The 19,188-nt window shown below is 35.3% G+C and overlaps 1 protein-coding gene across 1 annotated transcript in view; it reads right to left on the bottom strand.

The window, feature by feature from the left end:
* Window positions 1–2,218: 2,218 nt before the first annotated feature.
* Window positions 2,219–19,188, bottom strand: part of LOC125049472 — a 112,673-nt gene continuing 95,703 nt past the window's right edge. The window contains exons 4-14 of the mRNA XM_047648788.1: window positions 15,703–15,994; window positions 14,281–14,873; window positions 10,193–10,545; window positions 9,342–9,575; window positions 8,819–9,007; window positions 8,004–8,210; window positions 6,803–7,010; window positions 5,633–5,863; window positions 4,673–4,860; window positions 3,966–4,188; window positions 2,219–3,417 (exon numbers count right to left, since the gene is read on the bottom strand). Of these exons, the coding sequence (XP_047504744.1) occupies window positions 3,310–3,417; window positions 3,966–4,188; window positions 4,673–4,860; window positions 5,633–5,863; window positions 6,803–7,010; window positions 8,004–8,210; window positions 8,819–9,007; window positions 9,342–9,575; window positions 10,193–10,545; window positions 14,281–14,873; window positions 15,703–15,994 (2,826 nt within the window). The 3' untranslated portion in view covers window positions 2,219–3,309. The remainder of the gene's footprint in view (window positions 3,418–3,965; window positions 4,189–4,672; window positions 4,861–5,632; window positions 5,864–6,802; window positions 7,011–8,003; window positions 8,211–8,818; window positions 9,008–9,341; window positions 9,576–10,192; window positions 10,546–14,280; window positions 14,874–15,702; window positions 15,995–19,188) is intronic.

The following is a 19,188-nucleotide window of genomic DNA, read 5'->3' as shown; positions in this document are numbered from 1 at the left end:
AGACTGGTATGTCAATCGCTTTTTGCAAAACAACAGGCAAAAAGCGATTGACATAGTCTGCAGTAATTGTCCTTCCATCTTCTAGCACAACTGTCGCGAAATGACCTGTACGACCAAAGGATGAGGCAATCATCTTTTTTCCTTGACTTCTTCCTTTCTTTACCTTAGTTGGCCGATCCTCGAAAGGAAATACCCACTGAGCTGATTGTCTTTTGGTACGCAGCAATATATCCAGCTTTCATCACCTATCATGGGTCGCACAGCACTAATGTTATCTTCAGTAGTCGCTGTTAAAGGACGTCCCTCACACGGATCATCATTGAGATTGCTACATCCACGCTTAAACTCGTTAAACCAATTGTAAATAGTGGCACGAGATGGGGCTTCATTAAGAAATGCTAATCGCAGCCTATGATAGCTTTGTTGTTGAGTAAGCCCACAACGAAAGTCATAATAAATCATTGACCGAAAATTTTCTCGCGTTAGGTTCGTTTTCACGTGTAACGTCACGTGTTAGCCGCCAATTCACAAAAACAAATGACAAATGAATGCAATACACTCCATTAGGTTACCAAAGAGTTCTAAAATTGAAATTCAAAAAAGTTTTCATTAGCAATGTTTCTAACTGGCCAGTTCTAAATATTTTCAGTGTTACCCACGTAATGTGATTTTCAAATAAGCAGTTTATTCTCTTCTCTATTTCAATAAAGGTATCATATGCATTTACACAGTTAGTCTCTTAACTATCAATCTTAGTGAAAATGTATTCAGTATTTCCTTATATTTTAAGTCCATAATTGTTTTCAGATTTATGACAGTCTTTGATATTATATTTGACTAAAACATACTTCTTCGCAATTTGTTCATTCGTGGCCTTACCATAGTTAACTTTTAGAGAATCCAATTAGTATTTATTGATCTATTACATTACTTAAACTTAATATTCTCCTACCAAAGCGCAATTTAAGCTTAAAGCGAATCACGTATTAAAAACAGCGCTTTGTACTATTAACGTAACAAAAACTACGTTAAAAGTTTGTACTATTAACGTAAAACATTCAAAAAATTTAACAGGCGTGAGTTGCCTACAAGTTAAGGATTATGTATTTTGTAATTAATCTGTCAATTATTCACTAAATATCTATTTTATATTTACATTAATTTGTAATTGTAAAGTAAAATTGTTAAGGTTTAATTTATCGAATTTTAATGTTAATAACCATTTTATATTATATTTAGACAGGAATCTTAAGTCAAAACTTGAAATTTGACAATTTACTCACGAAATTGATATCGTAATTAATAATTAACATAATTCAAACATTTTGACGCTGTAGCGCAGGGTACTTAGCGCAATTTCGCCGCTAGACGCGATTATCAATCACTATCGAGCTTAGGAAATATTATTATTATTATTAATATGTTAATAATCAAAGACTGTCACACGTATCGTCCGGTCAAATCTATTTTTATAATATCCTAACCATTACGAGGTCATTATCAATATCACTACAAGTTACTAATAGTTAACTCGATATAACAAATCTCAATAATTTCCTTGGGAAACAAATTTATATCACTTTAATACTTTAAGATATGAATTAGTTTTAATTTTATTTACAGTAGGATATTTATAAATTGCTTATGAGGTCACTGACATGAATCTTCCATATTGCTTTTACGTGCCTTAATTTTGGATATAGACAACACTGAACACATTTTTTCGCTGATGGTTGATGGAAAATCATGTCATTGTATCATTTTGGGTGCGTTTCACTGCTTTTCTACGACGACGCTAACGCCTGCGGATAATTTGTATCGCGCGTTACCCTGACGCTTTTGTATAGCCGACTAGCAAACTCGGCGAACTCCGTTTCGCCACCAGATGGCTTCGTTTTATGTAACATTTCGTTTGGTGATCCCGCTTTTCTGTTAACATTTTTCCTGAATTTTCTGCTATAAACCCCACGGAGCCCGAGACCTTTCCAACGAATGCAAAACCGTGGAAATCGGTTCGTGCGTTCTGGAGTTATAGCGTCAGGAAGGAAAACCCGACTTATTTTTATATAGTAGATAACAATACTAGAAGAGAACAACTCTATTTTCGCAGTGTTAATATTTAAATATAGGTACTCAAATGAAACATTGGTTCGTTGCACCAACCAACAACAACTTTCTTAATAAATTTTAATAATTCAAAAACCTCGCCTAATCGTGATTTGTGTTAGTGAAACGCACCCTTAAACAAATATAACACGTCAATAGACTCATTTTTGGTATTAAAAAAAACTGTAAACTTTTTCGGTTAAAATTACAGTTAAAGTATACGAACTTCATAAATGGCAGTATTGTATCACGTATACGAATTTAGGGAACACAGCCTTGCGATTCTGTAACTCACTTTTCGAACTCACACAGCGGTTTTCGCATCGGCGGTCGCTCTCAAATCAGTCGTGAAGCAGTCATTTTATGATTTGACATTCTGATAAGAAGGGAGCTTGTAGTTTATTGTTTATCAGAATGCCAAATCGTAAAATGACTGCTTCACGACTGATTTGAGCGGCAGGGCAGGCTTCGATTTTGATACAATTTAATTATTGCCACAACGATATTTTAATATATAACGAACATTCCAACTAAATTATTTACAAGAGAATACAACAAATATCTCGTACATTCTTGAACCGATCGGATCAGGTAAAAAAATTGTGCGTTCATTAAGATTACATAAATCTGTCAACCAAAAACTTAAATGCCTTAAAATAATTCGAATTTAATATTATGGTATTCTGATAATTCATGATTTCCTTACACACTCCTGTCTCAAAGCAAATCTGTCAATATTGTTAATCAATAAGCTCCATACACAATATTGATTTGTTTTCGTCATCTAATTAACAATTAAAAGCATTAAAACTAATATAACCAACTACCCCAAAACATCACGCAAGATATTTTCATAGCCCATAGACAAAAGTTTTGCAGTATAAATCTTTAAATTTGATTCTTTCCAGTAAATTAAACTGGGCGTTTTAATGTAGTATTTTGTATGAGAGCTAATATAGGAGAATCTGTCATGTAAAAATCAGATTACCACGATATAAACAGTATCCTGACCAATCGGTATCACTTTGGTCCGAAGGCTCGCTTTAAAACTATTCAATCTCAATTCGAGTTCAATGCCCGTCGTGTCATTGACCCGGTGACGTCATTGCGTCTTTAACAAGGAAAAATCCAGACTCCGTGCGTGGAGAATCACACCGTAGTGACCCTGTCTACTTCCACGTATCGCACGGAGTCTTCGCTTGGTCAGCAAATCACTTCTTTCTCATCGAAAATTGCTGTGTCCGAGGAGAAACTTTTCAGGCGATGCTGGAGCGCGGAACGGCGCCGCCGACAACTTCGAGTTGCTGCGACCTGGAAAATATAAGTTTTTAAATTAAATAGTATAGTACAGTTTTAGTTCATGGATGCGAAAACTGTGGTTGGTTAAATGTGTGTTCACGTTAGTTCTGGCGACGCATATTTCTTTTTGTCCGTGAAACGCGTTTTAAAGTCCGGCAACGTACTCGTGAGCCCTCTGGCATTGAGAGTTTCAATGGGCGGCGGACTTTAAGTCTCAATTACAGATACCGGCAAACATCTTTAACATATGTCGTTGCCTGCGCAGAAGCGATATTTAGGTATCACTGGGAGGGTGGGCGGCGGGCGGCGGTTGACGTTTGTGTCCCGCGCTGTGTAAATTTTCCCCCACTCCCTTGTTTAATGTTCAAGAAGTTTGCCGGTATCTGTAACATTAGTTGAGCCTCCTATTCGTTTACCCCTGTTCTATAAAAAAGGCGTCTATCGTTAAGGGAAGTGAATATCAATAATAAACCGGCATAGAACTGAAATTAAAATTCCTTAAAAAAATATATATTTTACTTATAATCTCGTTAATAATACAGTATCAAAGCAAAACTCACCACAATGAAGGCGATACATGCGATGAACGCTATCAGCCCTGTTAGGTAATGGAAAGGAGCGTTCATGAAGGAGGAACATTGTGTAAGGCGCTCATCAGCTCCGTCAGGGCATTGGCTAATACCGTCGCACCATAGTGCAGGGGATATGCACGCATCTATAGATGGGCAGCGGTAGCGACAGTCACCCGACAGTGCGAACACTCCACCGTGTTCGGTTGGTTGTCTGGAAAAGATATTCAAAATCAAGTGATATTCTAGGATATAGTTAAGTAATTACAAAACAGTTCAATGCATTACATAAACGAATTTATTAATTATCATTAAAGCTGCTAAATAATTTATTAATTAGAACAATCAAAATATTGTAAAATTTCGCTACATTTGGGTCAAAATAATACGTATCAAAACGGGCCCTCTATCGGCCGTAATTATAAATTAACTAAAATTCAAATTCCAAATTATTTTAATGAAGATTTTTCTATATTAATTAAGTGAGAGCAAAGAGCAGCGATGCTGGCTTCCAATTTGGTGAGCTTCAGTCTCAAGTCTCCACGTTGTGTTAAATCCAGCTGATTGCGATTGCCCCCCTTAACGAGGAAATTGCCCCCCCTGGGGCGTGGGCCCCACGATAAACACTGATCTAGAGCTTAAATTCATTTTCTATTTGATTTATGATAAGATGAGACATAAAGAACATTGAATAATACCTCCTAGACAGTTCCAGCCATGTCACAAAGTAGGATCCACTCTCAACGCCCATCAGCTCAACGGAGAGGGATCTGGGCCAATCCAGGTCAAAATGGTCCGGTGATGGCGGAGGGGCTAACACATGCTTTGCTAGGGGGTCCACTTCTTTAATCCAACCATCGGAGAAAATTTCTACGGTTTGCTCTTCCTGGAATTAAATGTTTTTCGTAAGTTAAAGTTAGTAATAATAACTTGGCTCTATCATTTGGCACATAGAAAAATTGAAATTTAATTATTGTTAAGTGTAATTTGAATAATGGCAATCTTACCATTACAAGTAAACTCTACAAGCAAACAGTAAAAGTTCAAATGCAGAGAACAACCAAATCGTATGACTCGTGTTTATATGAAACGAAATACTGTTTGTATTGTAATTGGGATTCATTTCATTATAATATGTTTTAATGCTTAAAATAATTCATACAGATTTATGCCTTCTGATTATAGCGCCTCCTGTGTGCTTTGATAAACTGCAATGGTTATTAGTTGGGATTGTAAAATCTAGGTTATATTGGACGTCAACCATTTGTTAAATTAATGCCACCACTTGCTTTATATAATTTTAACAATAAAATCTTGTATGTAATTATTTAAAATTAAGAACTTTTGTACATGTAACAAGCTACAAAGATGCAAGGAATGAAGAAGGTATCAAATAGCCACTTCTTCCTTGCGTCTATATCTTCTGTGTAACGTTATTGCTTAGCCTATAAGTTCACCCAAAACACATACCTTTTTTAAGAAAAAAAAATCTTGAATAAAGTCAACCCAGAAACCCAAAAATATATAAACATATTGATTTTTCCTTAATTTGGGGGGAAAACCCCCAAGTTGGGATCACTGAGTATACAGAAGAAAAAATTCACTATGGGAAATTATCGAAATCTGCATTACACGTAAATCTGTTAAAATAATCATACCTGTCTATGGGGCGGTAGTGGACAAATGTAAACCGGCGATAGTCCTCCAGTATATACTGCTATTCGGTTCTGCGTACGGCACATGTGCCGCAGATCTGGAGCGACGGTTATATTATTGAGAAGAGTGAAGTTATCCAAGTCTGGTTCTTTTATGATACTGCCTTCAATCCTCAAGTAGAGGTAGCGACCAGGTGATGGATCAATCAACCAAGGACGCTGGTCACAATGATCCTGGAAGAATACATATTCTAATAAGCATCATCAAACCTCCAACAGAAAGAGATTTCCCACACCATTGTTTCTCAAGCATTTTATTGTTGCGACCCACGAAAAAGCCAAAAAGTTAAGTAAAACTTCTCTGTCACGTGACGTCCGCAGTTCCACAACTGAGCGTTTTTCAAGGCAGTTTTTGCCGCGCACCACCACTATGTGGAACCGGCTGCCCACTGAAGTATTTCTGAACCAATTCGACTTAGGGTCCTTCGAGAAAAGAGCGTGCCAATTCTAAAAAGGCCGGCAACGCACTCGCCCTCTGGCATTGAGAGTGTCAATGGACAGCGGTATCATTTAACATCAGGTGAGCCTCCTGCCCGTTTGCCCCCTGTTCTATAAAAAAAAAGCCCAGCCTAATATTCCCTAGACCGGTAATGCATGCCGGCTGGTTCTATAGAGCGGAGGAGGATCTTCTGCAGCCGACCCCAGCAAGTGACGAGAGGTGGAACATGACAGAGATCGCTGGAAGATTCGTATTTTTTTTATTTCAGAGGCCAAGATATTCTTTGGGTCGCAGAGCTAGCGAAGTTGAGTTAGTTAAAAATAAAGAGGGGGAATTTATTCGTTGTCATACATTGGAACTTCGGTTGTTGTAATGAATGGTAATTTGATGTCTACGCCTGAACCAGTTGAATTGCACATTTTAGTAAAGAAAATATAAAAAACTAGTGGACCCCACAGACGTTGTCCTGCATGATATTTCAAGCTATTAGGATATTAAAGTATGAAAGTACCGACTGCAGCGCCACCTGCCGGGCTGATTTGTGAATCTAAACCATTCCCAGATCCCCTTGAACACACACAAAAAATTTCATCAAAATCGGTCCAGTCGTTTGAGAGAAGTTCAGTGACATACACACTCACAGAAGAATTATATATATAAAGATATGTACTTACCATACCCATAATAGAAGAATACAAAAGTAACTCCCCACTCGGTCCATGGACTCTGTGTGAGTCTTCACAATGGGATTCGACCCTCACAAACTCTACTGAAGCCTCAAATCCAAAAGACCGGAAGTCATCCATTGCTGTCATATTCACAACGTCAAATTTCAACTCAGCCACAGTTGATGTCGATGTAAATTCGTAGTCAAATACATCACTGAAATATTAGTTTCATAGGATTAACGAAAGATGTTTCAATTTTTATATTTAGTGCTGGCTTTACAGCGGGGGTTAGACCCTTGTAAGCTGTAGATCAATTACGAACTCTGTATTTCGACAGTACCAAGTAATGTACTTGACATTTAAATATGTATCTACCAAGGAAACCAACACGCCTGTGGGTACCAGCATATAGTACAACGATGTATTTAAAAATTAAAACAATAATTAACGCCATGGCTATCAAACTATTTAATCACCTTTTAATTAGTTACAATTAGCATGGATTATTTATTATTATTATTATTATTATTATTAGTCACAATAATTCTAATAGATGGCGCTGACTGGTGTTTTCCTACCGTTTCCCTTGAATAGTTTGCTACTATGTAATATATATTACAAAAACCTTAGCCACAGCAACGCTTGGCCGGTCTGCTAGCAAAATTTTAAATAAGGTACATCTGCTATAATTAAAACATTTAACAGCTCAGTAGGTAATAGAAAAGAAAGTTGACTAGAGACATAAGGGCGCAGGAGTAGTTTAAGGTTAACCGCAAAGTTTTATTATGTTACTACGTGCTAGGATTCGATTCGTGGAGCAAAAAAAGCAGAGAATAAACACGTAAAATCTATAAGAAAAGTTATCATTAATGTACTGCCCTGCGATTCTGTAACTCACTTCACGAACTCACACAGCGGTTTTCGCATCGGCGGTCGCTCTCAAATCAGTCGTGAAGCAGTCATTTTATGATTTGGCATTCTGATAAACAATAAACTACAAGTTCCCACCTTTTCAGAATGCCAAATCATAAAATGACTGCTTCACGACTGATTTGAGAGCGACCGCCGATGCGAAAACCGCTGTGTGAGTTCGTGAAGTGAGTTACAGAATCGCAGGGCTGATATATGTTACGGGGCACGATTACTGAAGCTACTAAATACTTTTGATCGTATTCTAGAAATAATTACAATACTTTTTTTGTTTTACCTGCATAAACAATCCCGTAGAACTCCAGGCCCACTATCCCTCCAAGGTCGGTCGAAAACTCTAACAGCCGCCGTGACCTCGCCACCACATCTGAACCACGGAGAGTGAGCAGAATGCACAGATCTGCATAGTCTTCCGCCACTTCGGACGCTCCATATCTTCAGCCGTACGACCTCGCCAGGGTTAGCTTCAAATCGGTACGTGCAGCTGTTGAAAGACGCTTAAAATTACACAACTTTTAAAATCGTGCATGACTTTAAAATAGATGCTTTATAAAAGAAAACTAACTAGACATCAAAAAGAACTTAAGGCCGAGTTTCGAGTCTAATACAGTTTTAAACAATCAAATTTGAAATTCTGTAAATAAACACATAAATAAATAATATAATAATTATAATTTCCTAATTTTAAGATTGTTTTCCAATATTCTAAAAGATTGGATTATTTTAGCATTGAGCTTTTATTTGTACAGGGGGCAAAAGGGCTCGCATAGTGTTAAATGATATCGCCGCCTTTAGACACACACATTGCCAGAGGGCTCACATGTGTGTTGCCGACCTTTTAAGAATTGGTACCCTCTTTTCTTGAAGGACCATAAGTCCAATTGGTTCGGATATATATCGGTGTGCAGCTGCTTCCATATAGGTGGCGCGCGGCAAAAACTGCCTTAAAAAACAATGAGTTGTGGAAGCTTATTTTGTTTTAATAGTTTTTATAACTTCTACTTTAAGTAACTACTACTGTATGAAAAAGAATTTGATATTAAATAAAATCAACTGGCGCAACTTATTTTAGATAACAAATTTATCCAATACCTGATATTACGATTTCCTCCCCTGCCATAGAGAAAAACATCTCTTGGTGATGAAAATGTTACTGGTGGGTCCGGTGGTGCTTCGGGAAAAGAACGAGAAGAAAACCTCCTAGAACAAGGACCATGACCCCATGGCTCTCCATCTTGGTGCAGGTCAACGAACTCGTATAACGCTTTGAAGAAAACTGGTCTGAAATAATACACATAAAAATTAGCCAGCCAGTAATAAATATTTACCGCAATGAAAAGCATAACTTAACTTATACGAAATATATACTTAACTTATATATTTCGATGATTTAATAAGGCCGAATTAATATTTCTTATCTTTTCTATAAGTTATTCTTATGAAACAAAACTTACTAATTTCGAAAAAAGAAAGTGTATTAAACAAAAGACAAGTCATTTAGTAGAACCTACTTGAAGCTTTCGCAACTTCAGTTTTAAACACTCAAGGAATAAGAGCGACCATAAGTTTTCAAGTAATATAAAACGTGTAAGTAAATTAGAAAGTTAAAACTCACTTCAGAGCGGTCCCTTGTGTCAATTTCAGTTCTAAAGTTAGAGAATCGCCTTTTGATAAAAAACTTTCAGTTCGAGCACAGGCCCTCGACCTTCTAAGTAACGCATGTTCACACGTTCTCGGCGCCCTCTCGCGGCAGAATCTCGCAACTAAAGTGGCATTAGTGGGAGGACGACCCACTATCACTGACTGTGGTGAGGTGGCTCTAGACATTTGTACTGAGCGGTCTTTGTCACTAAAAAAAAAACACCCATTCGTTAGACGAAGTGTTTCGATTTATTTTAAAAATAAATATTTAAATTAGGTTGAACTTTACATATTGTAGTGTGTTAATTTAACGCCGAATTATGATATATTATTCAAAATACAAAACGTACGCTTTGCTTATAATTTCAGCTCTTTATTGATTGATTGATAATTTTATTTTTATTTTGCGTGTTGTTCACACGAGAATGTAAGTGCGTGCTCCTATTTTACCATGACTCCTGCTAGAGGACAAATCGTTGTTTTTAATTTATTTTATTATTATTAATTGCTTAAGATGTCATTTGGAACATGGTGTAATAATTGCAGCTCCTTACAAACATTGTGTAAAGCGAAAAACTTGGCGATTAAAAAGAGTAGCGGAGAGTTTATTGTCAGTTCTTCTCTTCCTATCTACGCCCTTGATTTGAGAACTGGCAGTAAATATAAAGTAAGAAGCATTTAATATGTATTTCTGTTTTTGATGTTCATAAGTGTACATTGTGTTACCTATATGAATAAATGATTTTGAATTGAATTTGTGATAAAATACAAAGCCAATTACAATAAAGAAAGGTAGTAAATAAGATCATAATAGCAATATCATACCAAAAAATGTCGCTGCAGCCAGGCGATATTCTCATGGGTCCATCCCATATATTCAAATGGCTTCCGCAGTACTCATCTTCAGGCAAATTCGGATTGAGAGCGTTCGTCACATAAAATTTTAATACTGAGAACCAGACACGAAATCTCGGAGCTGAAAATTGTCGTCGATAAAATATATTCTTGCCCGAAGGACCAGAAGTATCGATTCCCTGCATATGATATAGACACGTTGTATTCGGCGGTAAAGAGTGTTGAGGGTGCTCCAACACACCTCGGCCAGTCCCTCTTATCCAAAACTCACAGGCCCGCTTATTTTTTGCGTAGGTCGGCGATTGTTGATCGACGAATCTAACCTAAAACGTTTTATTATGCTAATATCAATTTCATTCAATGATTGTATTACGTTTGGATGGCGAAATGTTTTCCGATTCTCACATTTGTTTGTGATGGGAATTTTTATAAGATTGATTTTAGATAATACTTTGCGCATTCAAGACAAGATACGCTAAGGAGAGGGTCAAGAGGTATTAAGAGTTGTAACCCAGATTTTAATACGATGATTTCGCTTAAAATGGCTGTAATAAGTGGGTTATAATTAGCCCATTAGCATTATATTAATTTTAATATCATAAAGTATCAGGAACTTAAATAATTGACCGTTGAAATGAAATGGTTTTTGGTGCAGTAAAAAAAGTTATGTATAAAATATAGCAAAACAAAACACAACCTAAATCACGTCTATAATTATTTTAACAATTGTTTTACTCAAAAACATCTTATAGTGTTCAGCTAGCCATCTTATATAAAATACATCAATATAATTGCACCGTTTTTACTAAAATACTTATCAGTATCTTCACATCATGGCGTATATATCTATATATCTCTAGAATATATGTAGAATAGGTACATTTCCAGGAAGGGGAACATAATAAAGACAATTTTCCAGTATACTATTTGACACTAATAAACTTTAGATTAATTTCAAATATTACGATAACTTTTCCATTATATTTGACATAAAAAATTCTTCAGCAGACTGCAGACAAAACCAGTAATATTCGTTGTTTAATAAAGGAAACGAACAATTTAATACTATTACGGCAAACATAATTTCCATTCAGGTAAGATTATGAAAAGGTACAAAGTCCTGGCGAGAAAAAGTGGTTTGAGGCCGCGGCTTAATTTGATAAGTTGAAACAATGCAAACTGCTGTGGAGTATAGTGAATGCTCCATTATAATAACTGGCCGTACGAGCTCTGCTAATTACACTTTGGCATAGACCCAAACAGAGCATGGTATGGCTTGATTTATTGTTTAACGCGAGTGAATTTTATTTGTATGCAGATCTTGCATTTGGTTTTGCTTGAATAATTATTTTCAGCCTTGATTCATCTTGATACTACGTGTTTGCGTTGTTCCTTCAGTAATGTAATTGCATTATCAGAAAGAAATAATTGCGTATTTTTTATTATTTTTTAAATATAATTACAATAATTAACTGTTATAATGTGATGAGGAGCAAGTGCTTACAAACTTTGGGTACAATGCGATTTGAAAGAATGAAGAGTTTGCCAGTTCTTCTCGTTCGTTCTTCGTCCGTGATCCAGTCCTTCGTCTAGTTCTCAATGGTGTAAATTTAGAAGCATTCTTTTTTAAGTGACGTTTATTAGTGTTTATTAAGTTACCTACATGACTAAATGATATTTTAAATTTTGATTTGATCGATCTTGGTGTATGCAAATGCGAATGAACGCATGTATTGATAGATGATGTGATAAAAAATAATTTAGATTGAATAGTCCACCGAATTTACTAATAGAGTCCAATACAGACATGGCTTTGCAATGGTGACGGGAGTTCAAATAACAAAGTGAAAACGGAAATATATACCAAACTTTTTCTCTCAACCAGTTTGTAAATATTAGTAAATCCATTTTTTTTTATCCATATTAATATGATTTTGCAAGATTATTATTGTAAATGGATAAATTTATCAGAATCCTAAATATACATTACAAATAAAGTTCTGTAGAATTAAATTAAATTTCTTTGAAATTATAATATTTCCAACTGAGACGGCAGATTTGCCTCAAAGACAATGGGCATAACAACCTTAAGTATAATTTAATTAGAAAGATCTTATCGTTATAAGATTGTTCTTTTAGAGCTTACTCATCATTCAACTTATAACAAAAAGACATTTTCTTAATGATAAAATCTTCAAAAGAGATAAGATTTGTCGAATCCATAGCCTAATAACCCGTATTATGTAACATTTCTTAAGTTTTTTTTGGGAATGTAAATACTACTACATGGTATTAAATTTTTTTCAAAAGCAAATTAGTGATCTACCTTTCAATTTAAAACTATTATTGTGTTTCATAATTGGACTCATTAACAAAACAACTACTTTGAAAATCATAAAGTATGTGTATAAGAAAAAAAAAAATCAGTCGCGCTACAACCTCTTTAGGTCTTGGCCTCAGACTTCTGAATCTGTTTCATGATCATTTGTCAATCTAACGCACATAGAAAGAAAGTCCACAGTGGGGGATCGAACCTACGACCTTAGGTAAGAAAGTCGCACGCTGAAGCCACTATGCTAACACTGCTCTAAAAATAAGAAAAAAAAATACGCAATATTATTATACTAAATGCCTTTAATATGTGAATAATTTTAGGTCAACGTTTACCAAAGACTTATCGTAATTGCACGGGAACTCAAAGCATTATTAGCTGCTAACCCACTGCGGTAAACGCATTGGCTAACAGAAATTCTGGCGTTTATATGCTTATAAATTCGTAATTTCAAATATTGAATAATATATTCTAATTCAAAACTTGGCATTGTACTGGATTTGATATTAAAATTCCGAGCTTTATTAGTCCACTAGGTATACTTCGCTCACAGTAACATATATTTCATGGTATAATATAAATGGTATGGTATACAAGGACATGATATATGAGGTAAACTCACTCTGAGTGTTCTAGTGTTAATTAAACAGTTACGACATACGTAAAAATCAGGAATTTTCAGGGATAAATATCAACTGAAACTGTTTAGATGTTGTAGAAAATTACCAGCAAAAGGATATGTAAAATATATCCAAGTCCAGATAATATCGCGTCAAGTCCTTACAAACTCTTAGTCAAAATATGAATGATGAAAAAAGAGAAGATCGCTTGGCTCATCGTTGCTCTATAGTGCCCAGCACTATCCAAGTGTAACTAGCACAGTATCTGCCCAAATAAGTCGCAATTTTTTTTTCATTATTGGGAAATCAATTTACGGATCCGCGCCGGGGTAATTTCTTTAAGTGGTGCCCTACCCACTAAAACCCAACAGACCCATTTTTTTTATTTGGACCACAAAATTAGGGCAAACACATCATATAAATTGACATACATTTAAAAAGTCATCTCACTGTGAACAACAGTTTCCCTTATACCGTGGCGAAACCTTTGAAAGGTTGAGGAGCATTTTGTCCAAAAGTATGTATAGTACATACGCCGGGCGCCGAACAAAAAATACAGCCTAAAATTAATATAAAGGCAGAATACACTAGAACCAGAATAAAGCAATTCCTCAGTTACTATGCGATCTGAAATTACGTTAAGGGTAACTTATCAAACAAGGTAAAAATGCGGAGGCGAATGTTCAAACATCAAAGGTTTATTGAGGAAACCACCAACGTTTACATCATTTCGCCTGCTATAATAGATCGTCTCACACAATGCTAAACACAAAAGAAAACTTTGTATTTGGTATTTCAATTCACTTAAATATGTATATTTATTTGACATTCAAGGTCAACGAGTACTTCCATAGATTAACTGGTTTTACAACCCTGTTCGTTTAATTAAAAAAATGTTCTTGGATTCATATTTTTACAAGAAAGCTTCGTTGTTGATTTATTACGATATTTTTGTTACCATCTGGCTTGATATTTCATGATCGATAGTGAAAAACCAAAATTTCTTATAACGTTTGATATATAACTTCAGATATATTTTAATATATTGGTGTTTTATGCTTAAGTTAAAAAAAAGGAATTTTAAATAATTAAAAATATATCCTTACCTCAACTTCTAATTGAAATCCATGCAAAGATTGAGCAGTTGCCGGTTGCAAAAAGGTTCCAAAAGGTGACGTAGTGAATTCTACTAATAACTCAGGGCCACTCGATATTGCTTCCGGAACTGATACTCCTCCTCCGCAAAACCTCAAAATTACTGGATCCCTCGTCGTGTAGCCATCATACACGGTTACATAGTCTTGAACTTCATCACATTGCTCCCAAAATTTCAACTCCCGTCCACTATTACCCCGCTCTTGCTGATTAGTCGCATACAACGCTTTCTGACTTCTTATGGAAATCAGCTGCCCATTTGGTTGCTTAACCACAATAAGGGCATGTTTCCCCTGGGGCACCTCGTGCTGTCGAACCGCGTAGTAGCACGTCAAATTTCTCGGATAAACTCCAGGGAAATTTGGTGATTGTAACCTACAGTTTTTACGATCGCAGTCACTGAAGATTCTCGAGCAATAAGTCCCAGAAATCAAATCCCCGAGGTAATACTCGCGGGCTTTAGTTGGCCTCGCGATGTTCGTATCTTCCCCGCGCGTTATGTTTACGGGATATGGCTTGGGTCTTATTTTGAAAAAGGGTCGCTCTGAAATGGAAATAGATATGATTTATAACCCTTATCGTATCTCACGATGAATAATATATCTACTACTAATTCATGTGTGTGCTTTAAAATGTGGGCACTTAACTTTATTAAAGATTAAAAATTAACACGAAATGCAATAGTATAATTGCTAGGAATATAACACTAATAAGGTAACCATATAAAGCCTATGTCCTAATAAGGCCTATTTTTTAAATTTCCCGCTTCTCGATTTCAAATGGCCCCTAATGTTTATAGATGTGTGCGTATACATTAACTAACACCCACAAGCACAGAAAGTGGCCCGTTCCATGAGCGTAGTGGCGTACGCTTGTTTTTAAAATTCTGGCAGAGAAAACAGTAGTATCTTTATTTTTATTTTAATAAGTTTAATAAATAAATAAAAGTATTTCATATTACCAGGGTATTGTTATTATAGGTTTATAGCGGGTTCGCTAGTTAAAGAATAAACAAATTAAGGTAGGCCTTATTTGGGTCACCTCCTTTATTACTAAATTGAGTAACAACATGTTCAACAATAAATATTGGAGATAGTCACAATGGACGATATTAAATAGCAGTAGTTCGCACATTAAATGAGATGAAACAATTTGTTTAGATTAATGTACTGTAAAGTAGATAATTATATTAAGATTTAGCAATTCAAGTTTAGATACAACGTTAACGTCGTTATGATTAGTGGGGTACTTTGAGAACTGAAGTATGTTGTTTACAAAACTTTGACATTTACGAAATCCCTTTTCGTGGTATATTATGTATGTTATATGTATTATATATATTATATATGTTTTCCAAGTTGTCTGTGACTCACCTGAGGGAGGCGTCCCTCCATACCGAACTGTCGCGTACTCCTTTCTCAAAACTTTATATGCCATTCGGAAGTCAAAGTTGTAGTTGTTTTGTTCCTTGGAGAGGTGCAGAAGCCGAATTATAAGAGTTATTGATTTTGTTTCACTGTAGTAAATTGATGGTCCCCAGGATGTCCCGCACCATGAGCCTCCCACTTGGGGCCTACTGGCTTCTTGTATCTGCATGTAGCCATCTGGGCATCCATCTTCCGTAAACGATGTGAAGCGACCGAGTGTGAAGCTGTCAAATAGAATCTGTGAAAAAAACCTTTTGTTAGCTAAGAGGCTCTTTTGCTTCATTTCTATAAATATACTAGCTGACCTGGCAAACGTCGTTTTGCCATGTATATCATTTATAATTAAAAATAGGGGTTGATCGTAGTGGGGTGAAAAATAGGGGTTGTATGTATTTTTTAATGATGTATAATAAATAATTAAAAAATAAATATTTATCTAAAAACTAAAAAAAATTGGGGTTAACATTTAGGGGGATGATAAATAGATGTTGTCCGATTCTCAGACATACCCAATATGCACACAAAATTTCATGAGAATCGGTCAAGCCGTTTCGGAGGAGTTTAACTACAAACACCGCGACACGAGAATTTTATATATTAGATTTTGTTGGTTTGTGAACGCTTTAAAACTCGAAAAGTTCTGCACCGATCGAGCTGAAATTTCAGCATTATATGTAATCAGCATCAAGGATTGTTTTAATATATATTTTTTTTTCATTTTTTTCCACAGGTGCAATTAAACTTATATGAAATTTTTCTTTGTTTTGTTTCTCATTTGTCAACCATTCAATCACAATGTGCCACAGCGAAGCATGGCATGGAACAGCTAGTGCGAATAAATGTTTGAAATTTTAAAACTTTGATTGTTGCCAGATGTTTTTGATAAATAAAGTTATTATCTTTAATACTGTTTTTTTTCAACTTTAATTTAGTTTGCTAATCGCATTCGGCTAAGTGCAACACTTAACTGAATGCGTTTTTGTCTAGACTCACAACTTCATATTGTAAACTAAAATGTTAGTGCAGGATTTTTCACAAAAGCAGTAAAAGTTTCGCAAAGTGTAAACACGGCAACTACATCACTTCCATCTCAGCACTTTGCTGCACTCCTATAATTAACTTTGAAAGTTTTTAATAAAGCTCTCCCTATGCCGAGTTGCAAACGAAAGTTTAAATTAATTTTAACGCATTTTGTGCAAGTGTTTTCAGGTTTTTAATATAATTTAGAAGTGCGGAGTTTCTTTAGGTGTGTTCTTAAGGAGTCTAAATGAAGAGTGTATTGATGAGTAATAGTGAACAGAAGATATAAAATGTTGGTATCTGGTTTTATTACCTTTAGTTACTAAAGATCAAAAGGAATAACAGGAATCCCGAAATGGGCAGTTACAATTCTACCATTTTCATGTCACTTCAAAGTTATATCAGACCTGTTTTACTATAAAAATATTTTTGAAACGAAATATAGATGTATCGACAATAGATACTAATAACAAGATTTTAAGCTAGCTGCTTTCAGTATGTTCTTAAGGAGTCTAAATTAAGAGTGTATTGATGAGTAATAGTAAACAGAAGATATAAAATGTTGGTATCTGGTTTTATTACCTTTAGTTACTAAAGATCAAAAGGAATAACAGGAATCCCGAAATGGGCAGTTACAATTCTACCATTTTCATGTCACTTCAAATTTATATCAGACCTGTTTTATTATTAAAATATTTTTGAAACGAAATATAGATGTATTGACAATAGATACTAATAACAAGATTTTAAGCTAGCTGCTTTCAGTATGTTCTTAAGGAGTCTAATTTAAGAGTGTATTGATGAGTAATAGTGAACAGAAGATATAAAATGTTGGTATCTGGTTTTATTACCTTTAGTAACTAAAGGTCAAAAGGAATAATAGGAATCCCGAAATGGGCAGTTACAATTCTACCATTTTCATGTCACTTCAAATTTTATCTGTTTTATTATTGAAATACTTATATAACAAAATATAGATGTATTAAAAGTAAATCAGTGGCGCTACAACCTCTTGAGGTCCTAGGCCTTAGATTTCTGAATCTGTTTCATGATCATTTTTCAATCTAATAGACAAGTAGGTGATCAAGCTCTAGTGCCTGACACACGCCGTCGACTTTTTGGGTCTTAGACATGTTGGTTTCCTCACGATGTTTTCCTTCACCGTTCGAGCGAATGTTAAATGCGCACATAGAAAGAAAGTCCATTGGTGCACGGCCGGGGATCGATCCTTCGACCTCAGGGATGTGAGTCGCACGCTGAAGCCACTAGGCCAAAACTGCTGCTATAGATGTATTAACAATAGAAATTAATAACAAGATTTTAAGCTAGCTGATACAATTATAACTTTAAAAACATTGCTATAATAAGAAATAAAAAACGATTACTTTATTTGTATTACCCATATTCATTTGAGCTTTCTAAGTTAACGATTTCGCATAAACACTCGGCGTAAAGTAAATTTAACGTCATTTAAAATTCAAGGCGCCCCACATTCGTTTGAGCTGCAAATTGAAACACCACATCTTATTTTGGCAGACACCACCACATTTAAATTTCATCAAAGAGCCGACACTCGACGCCCTTGGCAATGTAAATGCAAGGCGGGCTCTGATATAGGCCAACGTAATACGACGTATTTTATTGTTATACGCTCTGAAGCGTGTCATGAGTGAGTGCCTTTTCATTTTTGATATTGTTTAATTCTGATATTCGCGAAAGGAAACGAAAAGGAAAACCTTTTGGAGTAATGTTATGAAAATCCATACTTCGAATGTTACGCTTTCACATTTCACCTGTTTTCTATTTTAGGAATATTTTGAAAAACAACTATTGCATTATAGGTACACTGCCACGGGGACCAAACATTTTAAACTTAATTTAAATTTTTAATTATTATTATTATTACTACGCAGGTAAAGAATCTAAATAAAATTAAGTCTGTATAAGTTTAACTAAGTGTTGCCTTAGTAGTTAAGTGTACGACTTAAATGTAAACGTTACGGCTAGTGTAGTACATCTAAGCATTGATTTATGAGTAAAATATTTTAAATGAGAGTGTATATTTCCAAAAAATCTGAATCCAAGTTACGAAGTAAGTATTTCGATATAACAATGTTAAGAAGTTGACACTCACAAGGCCGATACTGACTCTCGAGAAAGTCTCTTAAAATTGTATTTTCCGTACAACCGGAAGGGAAATGACGGAGAGTGTCACGTACATACACTTCGCTTGATATCGTTCACAACCTATGTAGCGTAATGTTCATATTCGATACAAGAACAAATTTTGAAACATATTTTAATTTGATCATTTATTCGCAGTTCGCACACGGCGTGAATGTGAATATGGAGGATTTTTTGTATATGTACAAGCTAGTACATTGTTATATGTTCTTTTTAGACAAGCATTGA

This window comes from Pieris napi, chromosome 5 (genome assembly GCF_905475465.1).
Source record: "Pieris napi chromosome 5, ilPieNapi1.2, whole genome shotgun sequence".
NCBI classification, from domain to species: Eukaryota; Metazoa; Arthropoda; class Insecta; order Lepidoptera; family Pieridae; genus Pieris; species Pieris napi.
This window is presented reverse-complemented; position numbering and strand designations above follow the sequence as displayed.